General features: G+C 40.2%; 1 protein-coding gene across 1 annotated transcript in view; it reads left to right on the top strand.

Moving 5' to 3' along the window:
* Window positions 1–23,208, top strand: part of T265_01492 (hypothetical protein) — a gene marked incomplete at both ends in the record, with an annotated part of 92,581 nt that overhangs the window by 24,728 nt on the left and 44,645 nt on the right. The window contains one exon of the mRNA XM_009165533.1: window positions 982–1,288. Within this exon, the coding sequence (XP_009163797.1) occupies window positions 983–1,288 (306 nt within the window). The remainder of the gene's footprint in view (window positions 1–981; window positions 1,289–23,208) is intronic.

Raw genomic sequence — 23,208 nt, 5'->3', positions numbered from 1 at the left:
CTCTAACAATGATCATATTTAGATGATTGTGCAAGTTAAGCTCAGCGTGATTCTGAGAATAGCAAAACGGCACGTTAAATGTGGTTTCAAACTGCAAAGTGTGACATAGGCCAATTTCTTGACTTAATAGAGAAAAAGCGTTGAATTTGATCTTTATTCAATATCCCACAAGTCAGGCTATTCCCTACAATTAATTTGTCGCCGTTCATGACCTCTTACTGACAGTAAAAATTTCTAATAAAATCTGAATTCGCACTGAAATTTGTTGGGATTTGTGTTTAAGCACTTGATTTTGACGAATATCTACACAGATGGACAGACAGTTGGTTATCTGATAAATATGAATGCTCCCAATTTATTGGGAAGTAAAACGTCGAGTTCCACATTTTCTGACGGTCGCACCATATACCTTTCCCATTGCATGTGTCTCACCAGGACCATTATGAACATTCTGGTGAATATGCATCATATAAAGTCAAGATTCTCTCTAACTTTTCATGTAGACCAATGGCATATTAACTGGGAGGACAAGTTTGGGTATCTAGTTCGTTTCTACCGAGAGTGTAAAAAGCGGACGCACCCAGTTCACAAGTAGCCTTGTGCGCAGGTGGACAGTTATTTACCTGTAACAGGTAAGTGTTGTATAGAGGTGAAAATGCCTGAGGTGATCGTGCTTTTTTGCATACAGCAGTCTTTATAAATTCTTTTTTGATTTACCTCTCACATGGACTAAATCATCTCTAACAAGCTACGGTACTTTATAGAATAAAAACTTTTACAATTAATGATATTTTTAAAATCACTGAAGCCGTCATTTTGCTCTGATTCTAGCTAGAAAACATGACATCTTTTTGAAGAAAAAGGGGATAAAGCTTTTCAATTTTGAATTCAGGTACTCCATAAAGAATCGTTCTTCAGGTTTTATGTTTTGATTTAACCTAGCCGGTCAATTAGCGCATTTGGTATACCGATTAATTTCAGCATGATGAATGGCCATTCAAGTCGCCCAGCCGCATCGGCGGCCATATTAGCGGCAGGCCGCGCTGCATTTGCTCCTGCCTACAGCCTGATTCGTGACGTTAATGGGCTGCCAAATAAAAATCACCAACCAGTCGGTCGGTATACAGCGGTATCCAAAAAGGTGACAAAAAGCAACGGGACTACCAAAGGAATGTACTATCCTGCCAGCTCCACTATTTCGTCCACACACAACGCGGTTCTCGATCCCACCAAAAGATCACAGTCACAACAGCACGTCGAGCGATCATTCACAACGAATTTGAATCAGGTAAGAAGTGGTCAACTTCACCGCTTTCAAGTGTTTTTGGATACGCCTTGTCCACCTTATTATTTGGTGCGAAATTTTTATAACTGTTGCCAGTGATCTGCCAGTTTTAAAAACGTTTTTCACTGCAGTTCTTACAATCAGGTGGCTGTGTATTCGGGTTAGGAAAACAGCCCGTATTATAATACGTCACTGCAATCAGCTGCTTAATATCTGGTCATCAGTACACCAAACACTGGGCTAAACAAAGCCCAGGCACCAGTCACGAGACTGCTGATAATATCGCTTTTATACCAGCGCTGACTAACTTCATCCCGTGACAAAATCAGGAGGGGCTAAACAAAGCCCAGGCACCAGTCACGGGACTGCTGATAATATCGCTTTTATACCAGTGCTGACTAACTTCATCCTGTGAGTCGACCCAATCAGGAATGCAAGCTGTAAAATATTCCATTGTATGAACAGTCCAACTGGTTTAGAACCACATTAGCATAGATGATTAAATTTTTAAACCAACTTGAATACCAACGTGACGGAATACATGCCCTCTAATTAACTAATTCTTAAAACGAGGCAGTTGAATCCCTCATTTACGATACTGTTTAGCTAAATCTTCCGCACAAGGGCGTTTGAACTTCAGTTCTCATGGTCATTGTGGTATCGCAGTATTTTCACTTGACAGGTCGCAAGGTTACTGAAAACCCCTCCACAGTCCAGTACCCATGCTCGTCCTTGTGACACAAAATCAATGGAAAATGGATAGGAACATGTCGAATAATTTTTATGACGCTTGTGGGCAATGGTATAAGTCAATGAACTTCCTAGTATGCAAATAAATGCTCTTGGAAAGGGTTTTGAGGGTATGTTTTATGCTATTACGTTGTAGAAATGGGTTCTCTGACATGTTAAATATCATCGCATCATCTACACGGAATTGACGTCGCATGAACGTTGTCCTTGGTTCGTCCTTCAATGGGATTTTAAGTTCAGATCTCTTCTGAACTGTTTTCAGAAGGCTTTTTCTGAAGCCCACCATTTCGCTCACAGTATTGAACTCAAACGAGGTTGCAGACTGTGCGTGGTGTATTAATCAATGTAAGAGAGTTGTTTGATTGTAGTTGAGGAATTGTGATTGTGATATCAGTTTATTGGATATTTTTTCTCGCGATTGTTCTTGGCCTGATCGTGTGCGGACAAACAAGAAAGTTTCTGTTATTTCATTGTTTGAGTACTGTCCACTGATGGCGCGGAACGCTCAAGTTAATTTTGTGGAAGTATACTACTACCCACATTTCGGTAAACTTTCGCTCGCGTATTTGTGTACTGTGTTAAGCCGGATCGTTCTGTTTTACCACGAAAGGTCATGCAACCAGTCTCTGTCTATAACCATTTTTTTCTTTCGAGTTTCGGTATTCATTTTATTCAACCAAGCGGGAATAGGACACAACGCTACCACATTCTTCTTCTAATTTACTTGTCACCAATCTGTACTGATATCTCGAACTCTTTAGTTTCTCCCCTTGTCATTTTTGTGTTTTCACTTGTATCACAGCTATTTCATAGTTTCTTTGCGCGTAGTTTCATCAGTAGGCACAGTACTACTCCATGTAGTATTTTTCTAATGAAATCGTCTCCTTCGAGCCCCGGATCTTTAGATTGCCCTACTTGGAATGTGTAAATTACCTATTTACTCTCAACTTTTGAAGTATTTTTCTAATTTATAAGACTAATTTTTTACACTTGAGAATTTTCTCCAAGCAGCGATCTTGTTGGCTCTCCATTCACCCCACCTACACTGATTACAGAAGAAGTATGGCCACAAATTTCGAATGAGCCCGATTCCCAAATAAGACGGATGATGAAGAAAGGAAAGTCTGGTTTATTGTTTGAACTGATGGTCAAAGAATGTACGCAGCTGTATGCATTTTGGAGAAAACATTTCCAAAATCAGTCGCAGCTCTAATTTGGATCCCCGGAGTAGAGAGTCTTGCTCTGGTTCCACTAGGTGCTCAAAATTTTTTGTCCTTGTTTTTCTTTCGGGCGACAACCCCTCGAGGATAACTATTATACTTTCTCAAATTCTGCAAAACATAATACTTCCTTTGGCTTTGAAGGCGAACTTCTCTCTATGTATAGACGCTCTGCCGACGAGTAATTTTATGCTAGATTGGTGAGTGGTAATGCCTGGTCTACCAGAATTCTCTCGCAGGAGCTTCGTGGACATCTCATATAAAGTCCACTCCCAAGGGGGCCAAAAATGTCGTCCAGTTGCTTCTTCTCTAACTTCATCAACATCATACAATAGATGCAAAGTGATGTTCCCTCTCACGCGTCTTCCTCTATCCATTAGACAAAAATGTAGCAGGATTCATAATATCGTTTTTCCGCCCACTTAATTTCATGGTTTCTAGATGTTTAAGCACGTTCTACTTGATATTTTAGGTGTATTGTTCCCAGTGGATTGATAATTCTCTTTCTGTAAGCTTTATTTGCCTGGATGCTTTTTAGTCGCTTGGCTGAATGACTGAGTGTTTTTTATGAATTCCTGTGGATTAGGATGAGTCATCAGTGCTCTGTACCTCTTTCCAGTAATACTTGTGTTCTTCAAGGTACGGTTTTATTTCCAGGTTGTCGTCAATCAAATTAGCCGAACTTTCAAAATACTATGATGGCTGTAAAAGAGTTGATTTTCGCTATTCATAGCATGTTTTCTCTGTTTCTGGTAGAAAAGAAATACTCAGCTACAACCACCTTGGTAGCAAGATCCTTCCAATAGCAGAGGTGGGTATTGCTTGACAAATGTGTTAGATTAAAGAACAGCTCCAGAGTTCCTAAATCGGAATTTACCTGACTGAACTTAGGTTAAATGTTTTCGTACCTCCACCGTGAGAACCACAGCCCTAAGATTCAAATAAATGGAATCTGGTACCAAACATGACCACGTAGAGTGGTCGTTGAAAGCTCTTATTTTGAAGGCGCTTAATGCAAACAAAAAATCCTAGCTCCCGAATTAACTTTTACTGAAATGTTTGCGTAACAACCAAATAAGTTTCATTGCATGGATACTTTGTGCACGTAATTTAATTCAGGGATGACATTCTTCTTCCGAAATTGGCTATAGTGAATCAAACATGTGTTCATTTCCGTGAAATTGGTTGTAGCTTTGTCCCTGCACCGTTTACTCTATAGTGTTCTCACAGTTAGATCTCAGTGGGTCAATAATGTCTCTTGATTAGTATCACTTTAACTTTTGCCACAAACCGTTGATTTTTTTTTACTAGTTTGGCATCCCAACTCAAATATTTTCTTTTTTTTCTCACGGTAGTGCAGATGCCTCAGGGAGACACGCACCTTTGCGCCCACCAAAGAACGGTTTGTATCACATTTAACGCCACGCGGTTGTCTTTTAGGGACTAGATTTTTGAATTTTCACTCTTCAGTGAGGACAAAACAAAAAAATGCCTGTCTACTACACGAATGAGCCAATATGGCTATTTAGGTTTCACTGGGATTTAACCAAGTCTCAGTAATGGACAACTCTAGATTTGCTCACGCCTATATCGGCCCCTGTCGGTCATCGATCCAGTTGCGAATGGCTCCAGTGTCCTCGTCCCGGCTACTGAATTCTAATCAGCATGGACATTTAAGTCTCTCATCAGATGAGGATAGTCAATAGCGAGCAGTGTATAAAGCGTGCTTGACGGCAGAGTAAGAGACTCACTTTCTACTTCCTCATGCTAAGAAATTATGGGCACACAAACGCTCACTCACGCTACATAAGGTTAATTCTGCGTGATTATTAATCATTGGTTAAAAAGTTTGACTGGTGAAGGATTATCGAGAGAAAGTTTATGAATATTGCAAATCCAAGCTGTGTTTCAGCCGACTACTCTTTTGGAACCGCGGCCCGAAAAGGCATATCCGGCTTCGTCTTCAAGCGGTTTTTTCTGTACTGCTGGTCTTTGCTCCCCAAAACGTCGAGAGGACCTGATGAATACGGTAACGATAAATATTTTCGCCAGTCCAACCTAGCACTGTCATCCGCATCTGGTAGAGTCCCGATTTTACAGTTTTTCAATTCGATTTAATGAAAATTACACATTCGTTTTCGTGTTCCTTTGGGATTTCGAAGGAGACGAAGACCATCTGGCACCTTAACCATCACCAATAAACTCACCCGAGCTACCAGTGAGAGGAAGAAGGCCTTTGCTGCGGAGTTATATATTAGGAAATGCCAATTGACCAGTAGTAGACTATTGGACAGGGAAGCCAAACTCACATTTGCATCTTATTTACGGAAACTGAACATCCATCTTCTCTTGAACGCGTTTTCCTGAACTTTCCTGGATATTCATTGACTCAAATCATTCGTTGCTCAAACCCAAGCAAATGCTACAAAGAGACTCCACAAATTCCGCAACAGATAGCCTTTTTCAAGAGACCAAAGCGAATTTACAAGTTGCATGTCTACCCATCAATAGGGTCACCATTAGACCAGTATCCCAGTAGTTTTCTAGTGATTCGTATTTGAATGTGCATGATATGAGTCTGAATACGATCTTGCTAAACTATTGAATTTTTTTTGCGATTCCACTTGGGGTCAGTAAAAGTGTTGAATCTTAGGGCTTCCTCGAAGGGACTGCTGAGGACCAGTAACCTAAATGTCTGACCAACTTCGCTGGCCAAGATCTGGATAGCAGAGCACAGTCAGTGACTGCGCTAGAGCTCGTCTCAGGCTGTCGGTCTTTAGTAGTATTTTGGCTGTATAGGCTAACACGCTTTTGGTAACGGAAAACTACATGGCTGTCGAAATGTGAGGTTCTTTAGTCAGGCCTTTTTCCTACGTAGAAATTAGAATCGTATCTTTCAGAAGTGCAAAATTACCGGTCTCAAGAATGAAAAACTTGACTCTGCTAACAATCCGGTTGCAGTGATCAATCTTACCTCCGCATTACTCCACTTTTCGAAGAGACTTTCCGGCTATGCTTAACATAAAAAACCAATATATTATCTTGATTCATTCAGAAGATTGCTGCAGCGCACAAGGTGGACCATCACTGCAAAGATGAGGTTACAAGTAAAAGTTTTCTGTGTGCTATTATTTTTCTTTGGATAACTTACGAGTTACTTTTATTTGGTCCCTTAAACGAAAGATCGATTTTGACATTTCGAAACAAATCACCCTTGTGCAAAACTCATTAATTGGCGATCGGGACGTCATCCGTTTGTGTTTGTGTCGAATTTTACTGATGCTAAACAAGAGTTACGCGGCAATAATGTTTGGACAGTTGACCACCGTCTTGGATGTCAGGACGCTTTCCCAGAAAATCATCGCGCGATCAGTAAACCGGGGTTCAGAAAAATTCCTCATAATGGGTGTGGATATTTAAATAAAACCGACTGGAATAATCCAATTCTTTTTCTGGAATTACCTTATGGTTTTGCATCCCAATATGCAGTACATACATGTCTATATAAACGGGACTGGAATAAGTGAGAATGGGATAAAAACTTACAAGTTGGTCACTGAAAGTGCTTGACACGTTTATTTTATTTCTGTGTATCGCAGAGCTACCTGTAAACATTTTCTTCTAAATACTGGAAGGTTCACATTCCGTTGTCTTGTTTCGTGACGTATAATGGGATTTTGAGTTAATAACTAAACAGGGTGATAAAAATCGCGAAATGTTCTCGTTTAAAGACTAATTTGAAATCTAATTCATTTAACTTAATCCAATTTAAAATCCAAAACTTGGGGATTGCGATTCAACAGTGGGCCTCTAGATGGTCGAAATATGGCCTTGACTGTCAGACTGTTTACATCAACCTCGGGAGTAGTATTCTCTTGTTTCGGGAGCATTGTGTTAAACCCCACATTGTCAAAAAAACGTTTTGACTTTTTGCTGTCCTCATGTTATCTTTGACTCTAGTTTTATAGAACCATCAGAAGTGGTCTTCATGTAAATAAACAGTTCTGATCAGATTAAGTAAACATGCCTTTCATAAAAGTCTGTCAAAGTATATCAATGGAGCAAGCAGAAACCGAACATGCGGAAACAAATCGTCTAAAACTAACGACCACACACACATAAACTTGGAATAGAAATGTGAAGCGTCAAGACCAAACAACCTTGATCCTTCCTGGTGTACAGCCCCTTTGTGTATCATTTGTCAATTTATTGACCAGTGTGTGTTGTAGTTTTCTTTGTGAAATGAATTTTCTACTGACGTGATAACTATGGCTGCTGATGTCTTCTGAAGCTTGATCACTGGAAAAACAAAGAATCAGCTAGCGCACTGGCAACCATATCAAATCTTTTGATTAAGAACGTGCCGTTAAATGGTTTTGATACAAAATCATGTTTCTGTGAATATGTCTTCCACTACCTGCCTGTAAAGCCTACGTGCATTGCATGTGGGAGAATTTGGTCACATGTGCTTGGAACATATATATAACATCGAAAAATGGTATGCTTACTAAGCAAGCTAGCCAAACATATCGAACATTTTAGTTGACGCAAGTGCGCCAGCTCCTGATAGATAGCAAACTAAGAACGCGACCTCGTAATCCTAAGTGGTGCTGGTCAGGAAAATGTGATGCGGAGTTGGTACCTCCTTTCTCAACGTATACTTGAATGCTATGATATAGACTGAATCGTATTCATAGACGGATTTTGACTCATCTGTTTTCCGGACTATGATATTTGGCCATTGCCCATTAAGTGTATTCGATGCACATTTATTGGAAATCATTATTCCACTGACAGCCCATACAAATGTCAGGCAGTATTTTCAATAAACCTGAAAATAGCTCACTTTTAGCTCATTATTACACTTCTCTGGACCGTCAGTTTACGAATTCCGCTTACTGGTAACCGGCTAAGTTCTAATTGCATTTTTTCTTCTCGGGTGGAATGCGCGATTTCAATATGTCGACTTCTCATTGAAGATTTAGAACCGTATTTATCCTGGTATAAAGTTTTCTATGATGGACTACCGGTTAATTTTGTTTATTTGCAACCCAAATTGCGTTTGGACTTCCGAAGTTATCCGCAAATTGCCCAACCTAGTAGCACTGTTTTGGACTCTGTTCCAGCTCTTAGCCACCCAATCACTGTTCATCGTTGTGTAAGCGTAATTCCATCTGTAAGAGTTATGCGCTAATATATAGCAGTGATACTCGGTCCATCACTCACGAGGTTGACGCATGAACGTCAGTTTGATTCGTTGCCTGACCACAAGTCATCTCATCGTTGTGTAAGCGTAATTCCATCTGTCAAAGTTATGCGCTAATATATAGCAGTCATACTCGGTCCATCACGCACGACGTTGACGCATAAACGTCAATTTGGTTCGTTGTCTGGCCACAGGTTATTCACGAGTGCCATATACGGTTAGAAAGTAAGATTTCCAAAAGATTTCGTAAACATTAGACAACTGAGATTTGTGCAAAAGGGGCTTAGAATAGGACAAACCTCAAGTTATATTAGGGGTCAGTGAATCTAACATTCGTTGTCGTTTACACGCAATTCATGTGTGTAGGATTAAGTTTGTCTTCCACTAACATTTCTCGCCTCTCTGTTGTGCTGTAGTCAAGGTTAGATTGTTATAAAATCTCAAATGCTTTTGTTTTATTGTGGGTATAAAGGGCAATTGTGTTGGTTTCATAATCAGCTGTAAATCGCGCCCTATATTTAACTGCGAAAGCACTGAGCGGTACGTGAGTGATTCATTTACCTTCAGCGTTGCATTTCTTAGTCCTACATAAAGGTCTTGAATACGTTTTAGAGTGGGATTCCAAGTTCGAAAGGGTATGAAATATTTTATCATTGTGCTATCCTCATAGTACTTCGTATTCACTAGATTATTTAGGTAGATTTATCAGCAGTGTTCTATAGTTATCATAAGCTGATCAAATTATTGCCTTCTAACAGACGGCGACATCTCCCTCAGAGTTACATTCCTCTCAGACTTTGTGTGATGGGCCTTATGGGCCAAACAGGCCCCTTGATACCAGATTCATTTCATTCGTGGAGGTTTTATTTGGTGGCCAGATATTTTTCTCATCTGAGTGCCTACACTGGTCAACAAATCAGATGCACATCAAGACGTAGTCAACTACAGTTTAGTCCTTCACTTAAATTCAAATAACTTCCGCATATTTGAAATTTGTTGTCCTTATCTGGTCTAAACAAATTATACCGACTTGTCAGTCATCGGTAAAAATTAAGAAAAGCAAACTGAATATTTGCCCCGGACCGTTCCGTCAGTGACTCCTTTTCGGCCAAACGGAGTGCAATGCTTCCTGTTCTGTCCTGATGTAGTGGAAAAAGCCTGGCCACTTATTGAATGTAGCTGGGAATCCGAAAGCAAGAAATCGATGTCCACAAAAAAGGGAAAAAACTGTTGATACTTCATCAGTACCTAGTAGGAGCGGTATTTTGTGTGTTTTCCACCATACCAGACTAGGTAGGGTGAATCAGCTGCGCAGCTGGGGAACACCGCAGCAGATACGCTGTCAGAAAGCGTGATAAATTCCTTTCCGTTGACCATTCCTCTTCCGTTCACCCTTGTAAACACAAGGGATCGATGCATACTTGCAATTAGATGGGATAAAGTAAACAAAGTTTTTTCTTCTGACGAAACGTTTGTGGTTTGCAACTCAGAAGTGTGCACACGCATTGGGATTTGGTTGCTCTAACCGATGTATCTTCCAGAATAGAGTTACCGCTACATTTTGCCAGCTGGCTTCATATTGGATACACATCCATCCTTGTATTATGAAAGGTCTCCAGGCGCGTTCAACGGATCTCAGTGAAACGGATAACCGGATAAACAGAAATGAGTCCGACCAAAATGAGCAACGCCGAAGTTGTAAAATGATATGCTAAAAGAGGTTCAGATGACGTGGTTAGCTGAACATTTGCAAATATCTTACATAAAGGGGACACTTTATGCTCAGTATACGGGACATTTACGTTTTTTTCTAATAAGAATGAATAAGACTGAAGGTGAAAACTATGGGGACACGATTTGTAAGGGACTCCAGAAACAACGTTAAACTCTTAGCACACCGCGTTCCAACTCCAACACATCTAAATTAATAAGATTTTCACTGGCCTGGTAAGGGAATATCAGATACATATTTTTTATTTATATTATGTATATCAGATATATATTACCGGAACCAGTGGGGATTATGATTTGCTCATATTTTTTTTGCATACATCAGGCCAATAAAAATGGTTAGCTACTGTTGCACCAGGCGCAATTTCAATAGCTTCCGTAATAGTTGACCAATTTTCGGTCTCAGTCGGTATTATTTAAGACGTACTAATTTTTTGTTTTAATCATCTTAACAAGCAGTTGTGAAGGCCAGAGTAAATGGCGCTCGCTTCAGAACTCACATAAACCGAAATCTATCAACTTATTAGAACGCAATGTAAGCAAATTTCCCCAAAGTTATGTGAGCAAATAGAAGGTAAACGTGATTTAATCTACAATGGCAAGGTGAAATTTTGAGCACGTATTGATTAATTCAATAATGGAATTAGGATTGAAACATCAGTTTCTTCGATTTAAGATGGATAAAAATAATTGAGCCAGGCGTTCACAAAATTTCAAAAAATGCATATACTAATTCACTGGTTTTACTTGTGAAACAAGGAAATTTATTTTGGCGCAAATAAAATAAAACAAATAAAACGAAACCTACAAATTTTCATTCACTGTTTGTTTGTTTTTACAAAATTTTGCAGTTCTGCCTGGTTATCTAACCTCCCTATATCTTGCGAAAATGTTGATATCGTTATTTGTCCACTCATTTTTACCGAATAAAATGCTTTTCTGCTACAGTTCTCTTCAAAAGCTAACCCCAGCCCGTCTTTTTTCTGTTCGGACAGTGTATACGCTCTGTTCACAAGCAACCATGTTGTTGGTTGGGGTAATTGAAGACCCCATTCTTGTTGGGGCGTACTTTTATCAAATTTCTGGATTATTTAGTTCTACAGATTTCTAATTGGCGTATTTCTCTCTCGGCTTATCTTTATATAAGTCCGTTTTATCCTTTTTCCTGGACATCCGAATTAAGCGTTTATGTGTTCTGCCTGAATTTTGCCGGAACAAACATGAAAGCAACTAAAAGTATGTTTTCATAAGGGAAACTACTCACAAGGTTGCTGAAAACTCTTTGAACTTGTGAGTAGTTTCCTTTATGAAAATATACTGCGATATCTCGAATATCGTGCCAACTGAATTATGAGGCGGCCTGTGTGTAGCACATTCAGCTTGAGTACATCACAAACGAGAGATTCGATTGAGTCCCCCGTGAAAACCGAATTGATTTGCAAATGAGTGTAGTTCTCGAAAAGTATGGTTTCTTTTCATCAGAGCGCTTCATTGTACCCTTCGTGATCCACTAAACTTTTGCATTCGGTGCGGCAATAGTTTTCGCCGGGATAACAAACAGTACAGAAATACGCATCATAATGGACCTCAGTTGGCCGATTCAGCTGAAAGTGTCCAAGACACACGAACCTGCTTGTAATACCACATGCAAACATGGGTCATATTTTATCTACCAAGTTGGCTTTACACCTTTTACTTCCCTAAATTGTATCACAAATCCCACCCAAATCCTCGAGCCGGAGCAAGAATAGAGCGAAATTAGAAAAAAAGGACAACGCGTAAAATCACTGTCCTCACCGATACTATTTTTCGACTTGCTTCTCGAAATACATGTTATCTTCACCATGAGGTAATGTCATATTTACCAACGGTTTTATCGTAAGCAGACCGGTTTCATTTGAACACCGCCTACTATCCCTTCTTGTGGAATTTATCATCATTGTGTGTTCTTGGTCATTTCCCTCAATCCCTCCCCATTAGTCTTAAGTTGGGCATCACTAAAATTCGTTAACATCATAATTTGCTCCACACCTCCTTCAACGACAGTGTTTAAAGGACAAGTTATATCGAGCTAACCACGATAAATTGATCTGTTCGTGCTTGCATACATTTCTCTGCCAATCAAAGAGATATCAGCATTTAGAGGATGGGTGTATGCTTCCCAATTACGAGTCTGTGTTTGCACAAATGTCGAAAGTCAAGAGTAAGGATAGTGGACTTTTCTACCAACCATGGATTACAGCAGGACAGTAAATCGGTTTCCTACATGAGAAGAGAACATAAATTGCTACCGAAACACGTGGTTATGTTTCATTTGTTTCCTCGCAAAAAGGCCATCCGAAGCATTCGATTCCCTTGTTTTATTGTGCGTATCAGTAGAAGCAAGTAAATAAAGGGACGAGAACTCATAGCAGCATGGGGTGTCACTGGAAAAATTCAAGGATACTGGAAATAGACTGACTAGGTAAAATGAGAGTTGCTGCAAAAACCAGCCAGAGTCAGGAAAGAGACCGCGCTTGCCTTGTTTTCATCCACAAAAAAGTAGTCTGTAGTTAAAAATCAGGCCGATACCGTACAATCTTACCTCTGGGAAATTTTCGTTCGGCTGGATAAGGTCAAGCGTAGCATGTATATCTTGCCTGACTAACCGTTAACTACTATCGATTATTTAGTAGTGTAAATTATTAGGAATTCTTGCGAATTCTTGCGTGAGTAGTTTAATGTATGCCTGAGTACTTTAAATAAGATTTGAACCCTCTTTACGTGTGCAATCGCGCCTATTTGGATGTACCAGATGCGACGTGGCATTTTGTAAGCAATTAGCATATCCGGCAAGAACAACAAACGCGTCCGAATTGAACGACCAGGTAGACCGAGCCTCACACCAACAGGCTATGCGTAATTAATTGATTCACTGGTTTCAGTCTAATAAGTAGGGCTTGTGCAGTTTCTTCTTTCCAGTCCTCTATTGGGATCAAAACTGTGGAACTCGTTGAAGCGTATTTCGCCACAAGCTTACTCCAACGAGTACCTCTTGTTTTCAGAAAAACTAAGGCATCTCTACATTCAACAAATCGGCGTGTGTAAATGTTTTACATTCGGAATTTGATTAGCCTCCGGCAATAAGATTTATGCGCCATCGTCCGCTTGATGGAGTGCAAAGTGAAAATAAGCTCTGACTACCTAATTACAAAATTCTGGCATTAGGCGTGGAAACCTCAGTACAAATTTGCTTTACTTCCTAAGGGGGCATCTTTGCAACTTTCAGCCGTCCAGTCCCGAAAATGGTGCAGTTACTCCAGGCCTACAGTTCTATAGAATCAAAATTTACCACATGCTAACGTTAAAGCAGACTAGCGAATGGAAATGACCGTCCTGGACTAATCAGTATGCTCTGAGGTCACTCAACATCACCCCCTTGTCATCTTAACTGACACGTGCCTTTATCTCGCTTATTACGGTTGTTTTGAAATACTAAGTTGGTATTGATTTACGGCTAAATAGGCTGAGTATGACTTTAGCCTGAAATGAGACAGCACCTAAATCTGAGTATTAGCAAACGGCGCTGTGCACAGAACAGTCCACAGTCCCTTCCAAAACGTTTTTGCAGAAGTAATGAAAAATCAGTATATTTCAGGTCGACAGCAAAAAATGAAGCCGCCCTGGGCAAACTAACTGTTCGGTCGCATCCATCTGAACCTTATGAGCTCTCGATGTATGCGGATCTACACCGTAAAGGTCAGCCAGTAGCATGTCATTGAAATTTTACTTCTGCTCTACTTACCAGTGAAAAGATTATGCTAAACACTGCGTCAAATAGTGAGCCATCTTGAAGAGTTTATCTGCGTTCTTGGCTTGTTGCATGCACTGGAATATTGTTCTTTGTTATATATGAAAAGCTACATGAATGGGCGTAGCTTCATACTTTTTAGTCAATTGTACAACCGTGATTACATGCTGGGAGACACATACGTGTGTCCAACAAAGTGTCAGCTATCCGTCCTCATGGCAAGTCACCTCCCCCAACGGACTTTTGACAAGTTAATATTAGTGCTGGATAGTACATTATAAAACGTGCGTAGGCCAGACTATGTCCATGCGGGATGCTGTCAAAATATCAGTTCGGTTTTACTCTGGTCAAAAACTTGCATGATTAGACGGGGTTAAATGAAATCAACGTGTAGAGCGAAGTGATACTTCAATTTAATTTACACTGGAAGGATTATTGTGGGGATATCCCTACCCAACAAAGGATTCCAAAACCTTGTTGCTTACTTTACTCCTATTACCACCATGGACCAGATCTTGTTTGAAAAAACTGTCTTTGCTTACTTTTCACCCACGTTTGATACTCATGTTGTTACCTGGAGTTTGGTTTCTCGCTGGCTAAGCAGGTGCACAGATAGTCTTTGTCTCATAAATGACGTGACTTTAGTACCCATTTCAACAAAGTGTCGCAGAATGACACCATCTCACGCATTCTTGCCAGAGTCGGTTTCATCCTTCACACCTGTAATATGTTCTGTTCATCTCTTTGTCGGATAGCCATCTGTTTGTTTTGTCAAAACTCTGTACGAAACCCTAAAATAATCGGGCAATCAGGAGATTGTTGCTGCCAATGCATCGCACTGTGCCGGCCGAATACTTGAGTGACCATGATAAAAAATTTTGTGGTGGTTGCCAGTGAGTATTTCCAGTAAGCAACGTCTGCACTTCACGAGAAGAATCAAAGTATCTTTTAGGGTGTACACAGTACAACATGTGCCTGAATCTAGGGAATATTCACAGTTTTATAAGTATAATCTTGGTTTCTCAAATGGAGTTCTGAGGAATGGCGTACAGTTGGTTGAAATGATTCGTCAGGCAGATCTCATGGTTGGTACGAACATCGAAGAAAACGGACTGCATTGATTTCGAGTTCATCTACTTCCCATTTTCAGGTTATGTGCAAGAGAATAACAAAACAGTTGCTTTGGGATTGCAAACGAGATTAATCAAACAATCTCTGTGGATAGTTTCATCGACAGGAGGACTATCGCACTCAGATAAACGCACTACGTAACCTAACGATCAGTGCTTACAGAAACGACCCAGGATTCAGAAACTGGTCATTGCATGAGCGACGTATCACAAGTGAAAAGTTAGAGAGATTACCTCACGTTTGGCTGGATGCACCAATTCCCAAAGAACACTGGACCGATGAAGATGCAGTAGGCAACTAATTTGCGTCCCATTTTACTTGTCAACAGAACGTGATGTTTTGCTGTGACTGTAAATTCGCAGTCCGTGCCCCTAACAGTCACTATCATCTTTGTTACTAATGGTTGTTGGTGAGTAGTATGAAAAACCCCAACAGAATTACACTTTTGTGTAATTCTTTCAAACCGTCAATGTTCACGAGAAACCTGGGAGAACGCAAAACCAATGCTTTGATTTTTCTGTCACCTCGAATCTTCAGCCTTTATGTTGTGGACTGCGTGTATTCTACGTTATATTTCCAGAATTATCTTACATGGCGACTGATGGAAACCCCATGTGTAATCCACACTAATGCGTGCGCGATCATAGAGTATTTGACGTTTGGCAGCGCCATAAGTGGTGAGTCCCTTGTTCGGTCAGGGAGCACTTGTACGCTGAATTGTAGCCCCAGAATAATGAGCGTTTTATCCATATTCAGTTTCAGAAAACCTTCCCGAATTTTAATAAACTTAACTAGTACTGCGCTACCAGCGGCAAATTTATTTCTGGCCAACCAAACATACTAACTCCCAATCGTATTTTGGATTTTCCACTATACTGCCCAGTCGCTTTTAATACATGAATGCACGATAAGTCGCGGTACTTTTGAGGACTGTCATTCATCACATAAGCGAAAGGTAGTATTTCTGACCCTATGTCCTCCAAATTTGGTCAATACGGAACAACCTCAGCCCATATTTGGTGTCCGGACGAACGATCACCTTTACGTTATTTCCATATAAAAATTGGTAAAAAACACAAATGCTGTGACATACAAACATATTTTGGTGTAATGTAGGTTATTGTAGTGTAATATAGAAGCAAGCGCACTTTTGAAACTTCGGACGGTTGGGTCTGTCTGGTTGGAATCGACACCTACTTGGTTTACAATGAAACGACAAGTGCACCCTTAAGGGTAAACACGTTATGCTGTGTTGGTTGCACTCCAAACGCACACCATGCAAAAGAATAACCAAATTCAGCTATTTTTTCTTGTTCTGTCAGTCTTCAAGCCAGTTGAAATAAGGTATGTCAATCAAACCCTTGCAAATTTAAACTTAGAACAAAGTCAGCGCAGTTATACGAGACGGTATAACTGGTGCAGCGCGTGCCAAAGTTGAGAAGAATTTGGCCAACGGAAAAGTCATAATTACTCAATAATCTGTGGCTGCGACAGGTCCGTGAACCTATTACTTGACACCTAATACACCACTCGTAATGTTGATGAAAACTCTTCAACGGCCCATGACTGGTTTTGCTTTTCTTGGAGCTCACCATTCGGGTGCACCCCCGAGTTTCGAGTCAACCCCATGTTCTACTTGAACTCAAATTGCAGGAAATTAGTGAAATACATCCATTTGCAGACCATTTTAGTTTCGCCAGAAACTCACCTGCAACACAGCTGAACACCTCGTTAATGATGTTTTTAAGCAATTGCATGTGCCGCATCAGACTGCCTCATGTTTTAGATGATACGAAATTTCAGATACTGCGATACATATATGGACGTAATACACTACTCACAAGGTTGTTGGAAACTCCTTAATATCCCACGACCAGTTTATTTTTTCTTAGTCACCAAAAGCCCTTGAAAATTAGTAAGGAACTCCCTGAATCAAAAACACTAACCTGATGTATATCCGAAGTCCCACATTTGAATCGACAAAGAATTCGTTTATCTTTGAGAAATGTCCCCTTGTTGATACTACCGACAGAAATCCATTTTTTGGCCAAAACGATATGTAACGTGCAAGAAGTCGAACTTCAAGCTTCTGACGACTTTTGCACGTTTGCACGCATTTGTATAACTGGGCAGGTCCGGTGAATTTTGCCTTGAAATCCCCCAGCTATTAACGAATAGGGAAAAGCGCCTGAAATAGCATAAGTGAAGGATCTTGAGTTCCTGCAATGCCTTAACGAACTACAGACTTCCGCGGCGGACAGGTTCAGGTGTGCTCGAGGAAAGCTTAAAACAGAAAGACTTAAGCGGTTTTCACGTATGTGTATTGTGATTCAATAAACACACTTTAAATAGATCCGGCTTGATTTGGATGGCAGAATGCATTTCCATTGACGCTTTTCTTTCCATATCTTCTACCATGTTATTTAGTAAACGGTTTTCGAAGTATCCTGTTTCGATCAAGCCGTGCAACATAATAAATGGAATTTGGAATGATGGCTCGGTAGATCCCCGAGTAGATTTGTCCATTATAATTGGAAAATTTGCGTGACAGTACTCTGTACAACTAACCGTGCTGCACCGCACCTGGCAACGTCAGAAACACACTTGGGATCAAACTATCGCAGTTTGCTAACGATGCGAACTCAAGTTCAATATCATCTGTACCAGGAATTTCCAAATGCTGTTGAATGTCGTGATCCAGAATTGACTGAATATATTAGGAAGTTACTTGCACTGGCAGATTTCAGCTTCCACAGAGTCTTTTGTTCCTTTTAACGATAGCACAAATTTCAGCAACATTATTTCATATGAATTTTCCTTTGTAATGAACCCATTTTCAGTTGTGGCTTTTAGTGAGAGGTTTTCCGTTTAGTGATTAATAACTAGCTTACAAGTAATGTAGTTGGTGCATGAAGTTTGCCATTTTTAACCCAGGTTTTCTCGATTGAATGTGGTTTTATGATTGCTTTTTGTGCAAATTACATCGCACTCTTTACATCGCATTCTACATTATTCATTTTTCAACACACACAGGCAGAGTGCCAGCAAAAGCGCAGGTTTATTTATTTAATAGTGTACCGATTTGCAATCAGCCTGGTACGTTGGGCAGCACGATTGCCAAAATAATGAAGGCCCAACTATTTTGCATGGCTTATGTTTGATATGCATGGTGAGGAAATCATCCGCGTCTATACATTGTTGCTTGATTCGCGAAACAGGGACAGAGGTTAAAATTGCGAGAAGTCTATCACATTCTCCAGCAATCGATGAAAAGGGATTGAAATGCTTTCCTCTTTATCCTATAGACATGTTTAATTTACAGATTTATTGTTTATTCATTCGGTCCAACTTCTGTCTCTCATGTATCGCCCAATTATTATTCGAAGTTTAGTAATAAATAGTCAGTGAATATTGAAAGACCGGTGGCTTGTCAGCCTTTTATTTGACTCCATAAAAAACGAATTAAGTATTTGTTCAGCAAACTGATTCATTGGTTGAATGAACTTGGAGCCGAATGATGTGATGACGCAACAATTCTGTCCTGCTGACCATGCATTCTAGATTCTAGTGGCGACAGTTTTACCCGAGATGCAGTGACATGCTTGACAGGTTGCCTGTGGTTAAAATGTGAAGACCAACTAGAATCAATTGTGAAACATCGGCGCTGTTCAACAATTGGTATAGAAGTTAACATCCATAACATGTGAAATTTTGGCTTGACGAGTTGTTTTCTGAAACGGAGTTACTGTTTGGCACAAAATCAATACTGAACTAGGCGAATCCTAGCAGTGGTAGGACATGCAGCAAAGAATGCTTCCATCCGCATTACCAAATGTTCCGTTTGGATGTTCAAGTTTTCTTGAATCTACACTTCTCTGCCACATGAATCCATTGTAACTAATTTTTTTAAAAATATTTCAACTTGGACTTGGTTTACTTCGACTTCTCTAAACTCACATTAAATAGGGCCGAGAGCACAGGGAAGAAAACCCAGATTTATGGACTCCCAAGAAGACAGACATGGCATTTTTTGAGTAATACCAGTGTGCAAGCTTGTCATCTGCAAACTTGAGGAATATTTGTACCCAGCGTGGAAGTTCTTAGTTTTGTTTCATTATCTCTCATCCTGAGAATACTCACAGTACTGAGTACTTTGTGAGCTTGGGCATTCTCACTTTCTTTCTACCTGACGAAAAGTCGGTTTCTAATGCATATAAATACTGGAGAGTCTCTTTGAGCGAAAAGGGCCTGTCAACAAAAAACAACCGTCTGTGTGGGCGGCCACACAGACGGATAGGCTGCAGCAATATCGGTCCATGTAATCACAGCATGTAAGTTGGATAGGACTTGTAGACCTGACCAATATGAATGAAGTTAATACAACTTCAATCTCATGCGGGAGGTAGAGCGAGAAGCGTCAAGTTTCAAAAAATGAAAATATATGGTATCAGTCAGTAGATAACAAAACAGCCTTACAAGCAGAACTGCGAGAGAAATTTGCTTTGTTTTCGTGCCCCAGTGACGTAGAATTTCCAGTACAATTTGAATGATGCAAAAAATATGTATACTGAAGTATTGAGATATGCATTACTTTGCAATACTGCCCGGTGCACTCATAAATGCAGCTACTTCAATACATTACATTATATATGTACATTTAACTGTGCGTACAACATCTGGCCAAAGATATCGGTAAAAATGCATTAAAACCTTAGATGCGACAAGCAAAATATAAAAGATGCGTTGGCTTTTCATAGCTGAATACTGTCAAATCGAGTTAATTTGAATGCGTTTCAGCCGTAGCTAAGCCGAGTTTACAAGAACATAAATATTACATCATGGTGTTTAGTCAAGCCTGTGTGCGTGTGCGTGTATAGAGGTCTCGGGATACAATTTGGTGATGTGTTTAAATGGCCTTGCCAACGTTTTCAAGGCAGTGGTCGAGTCTACTTCATTTAATTCTCGCTTGGTTGTGGGCGGTTGCAGGATTTGTTGGACTCACATTTACAACGCACAGTTATCTTTTTATCACATCTCACTTCTTCTGATGAATCCTGACTACAAAGGAGGAAACATTGGATTAGAGTTTCATTAGTACTAATGCTGAGCATCCGTGCACATCAATGGCCGTTTCGGAGGGTGAACTTCAGAGCGGATTGAGCGGATTACTGACACCACGTTAGCGAACGCTGTCGACGCCTGGATTATCATGAGAAAAAATGGACCGGTTTACGCCTGAGGAATATGGTTGACTTGACCTATGACCCACTATGTGTCTTGTTTGTGTCCATCGACTGATTCGCCTTTTAGGTTTTACTAGTCAGGTAGCTCTTCGGACACCTATTACATGCATGGATTGGTAAATTTTGAATCTTAGTAATTTCATGGAGTATAGTCTGAAGTACTCACAAAAAGACAAGAGAAATCCTGGGTGCTTATTCTCAGGATCTGAGCTGTTAAACCAGTGATCCGGCGAATTGTACTTGTTTGAAAGTTCCAAGAAGAGCAGCAGAGGCTTAGCAGAGAAACATTGTGTTACCTCGTTGTGAAACTTGAGCATGTATGTTGGAAATGACAGAATCACTTGTGTTCCAGATTGGGTTTTTCTGTGGAGTCAGCTACATTGACGGAACAGCGCCACAGGCTCACACACAACCGTGTTAACTGTCGAACGGTCCAGTTCATTCCCAATGAGATTACCACATTGCGTCGATTTTAATGTATTTTAGATAGTTTTACGATCCTAAGAAAGTTATTAATTGGCCTTTCTCTCTACGTTATTCTGGACTTCTAATATCAGGTTTGAATTAAGGAAAGTACGCAGTCTGAGGCCAACCAGATAAGTTGAACGGGGTTCAAAGACAAGCATCACTTAAGAAAACATCCGTCGGTACTAGTGCTATGTACCCGGTTGCAACAAATTTAAGGATCTCTGTCTACCAATTGGCCCATAGGAAGATGTGGTTTTCCCTGAACCCTTAGAGAAGTATACAGGCAACCGAGACGGGTTTGTAAATAAGAGAATCACCGATGCGTGATTATTTTAAATGATCTAATTGGTACCTACTCATACCGACTTGTTACAATCACCACATACTGAAACTTACAAAAATTACGATTTTCTCCTGCTTCTGTACTCGTTTCATCCAGTCACTTCAAGAAGGACGAATAGCGGCCCTTGATTTTAGTTCCACTTTTACATGTCACAGTGCGTGAACCGTGGCTTCATCGTCAGTGAATTGTTGCCAGTGATTCGTTTACCTAGCCAGTATCTCATTTATCAATCGTACTTTCAATCAACACGATGAATGCGGGTGCTCAATTTCCTAACCCATCATTTGCTGGTATCACTCGAATTATCACTCGTACATGTCAGTGAAATCAGCTATGGCAAAATCGGCGATCTTACACGGTTTGTGCCACGTTTCAACTTGAAAAACCCAGCTAGAAACCAATGAGCATAAAGGTCTGCCATTTTCCTGTCGTTTAAACTAGTCTTCTTGCCGGTGGAGAGCACGCTGTGTCAGTTACGGCCTCCTCTACGGATAGGCGTAGCGAAGTGAACATTTTACCTTCTGAATCAGAGCCGCCGTTTACGCTCAGTTTTGTTTGTCGTTGTACTTGCTTATGATTGACATCGAAAAACGTTGTAGTTTTCCACCAGCTTGCTAGCCCGGATTTGTGATATATAGCTAAATAAATCCACAAAAGTGCTTATTTATTATATTCTAGAATTTATTTTCACAAAGTATAAATCCCAAGTACGCAGAATTTTCAAAAGAGAAGCCACTAAATGTAATACATCCTCACCAAATTATTGTATGAAGTAACATCAATTAAGATCTCCTTTCGTCTCATTATTATGTCTTCACGTAGTCAAACGCCAAGCTAAATGAGTCTATTGAGCGTTCAGCAGAACTCAGCTTGAGAAATTTTCGTTTGGCTTATCAGCTTCTGTTCTCTTTTGGACAGTGGCCACATTCCGTTCAGTTTGTTGATTTTCTGCTAGTGGTGACTTAATATAAACAGTTCCACAAGTCTGTTGTACTGATAATTTCGTCGCCAACTAATGAGATGTTGTCTACGTTGTGACAACGCTGTGTAAACTGCGCAAAAGTTGCACTTCGCTTTTGAGTTTCAAGCTCTCATTAAAAGAGCTGTCATGTCGGAACCTAAAGAGAAACTCTAATGAACTCCGTGCTTTTGTCGAATAAATTTGATTACTGGAGAAGAAGAAAGGACCGTCGATATTCTTGTTATCTCCACCCGAGTAAGTTGCACACGCTGTCTACTGTCTTCATGAGTACTACATTAGGAAGTAACTGACAATAAATTTGGGTGGAGTACAGATTATTTATTGATTACTAAATACTCGGGATGAACAACGTAGTCATACATATTCCTTGAGTCGTGTGAGGATGCGTTTCACCAGACTAGTCCTAACATGCTGGCCAGCCACTGAGAGGCTATTTTGAGAGACCATGCACTAGAAAGAATGCAAGGATAGTCCTCAGAAAACCAGGCACAATATGTTTATGGCATTATAATAACTTGGATGCAGCTTATTTCGGTATTATGATGTCTTAAGTAGTCAAAAAACTTCAACTCCAATACTTTGAACGGGTGTCCCTTGTAAGAGTTTGACACAGTCTTTTGTGCCAGGACTCGAACTTATTTTTTATAGTCACCCCTAGCTGTTGCAAAACTAGTTAATCCCCTCACTTGAGTAGTAAATACGAACTATAATACTGCACGTATTTTCCTCTGACCACACTAGTTCTCTGGGTACCGTTTTCAGAGGACAGTTCCCACATCATCATCATCATCATCATCATCATCATCATCATCATCATCATCATCATCATCATCATCGGCAGCATGACATCAGTGTTAAACACCGATGCTTCACCGCCGTACAACCGTGATTTATTTGAAAGCCTTATTGTAAAGAAAAGAGTAAAGTTGGACGGGAATTAGTGCTAACTTACCACAATCATTCTGAGGTGCCCACACCTTCAGACATTCACTCAGGCAATCTGGATAGAAAATGACAACAAGAACGCCACTGACATCGGTTGGCAGCCATACCTTGTAG

This window comes from Opisthorchis viverrini (assembly GCF_000715545.1).
Source record: "Opisthorchis viverrini unplaced genomic scaffold opera_v5_16, whole genome shotgun sequence".
NCBI classification, from domain to species: domain Eukaryota; kingdom Metazoa; phylum Platyhelminthes; class Trematoda; order Opisthorchiida; family Opisthorchiidae; genus Opisthorchis; species Opisthorchis viverrini.
The sequence above is the reverse complement of the archived record's forward strand: the minus strand, read 5'-3'. Positions and strand labels throughout refer to the sequence as shown.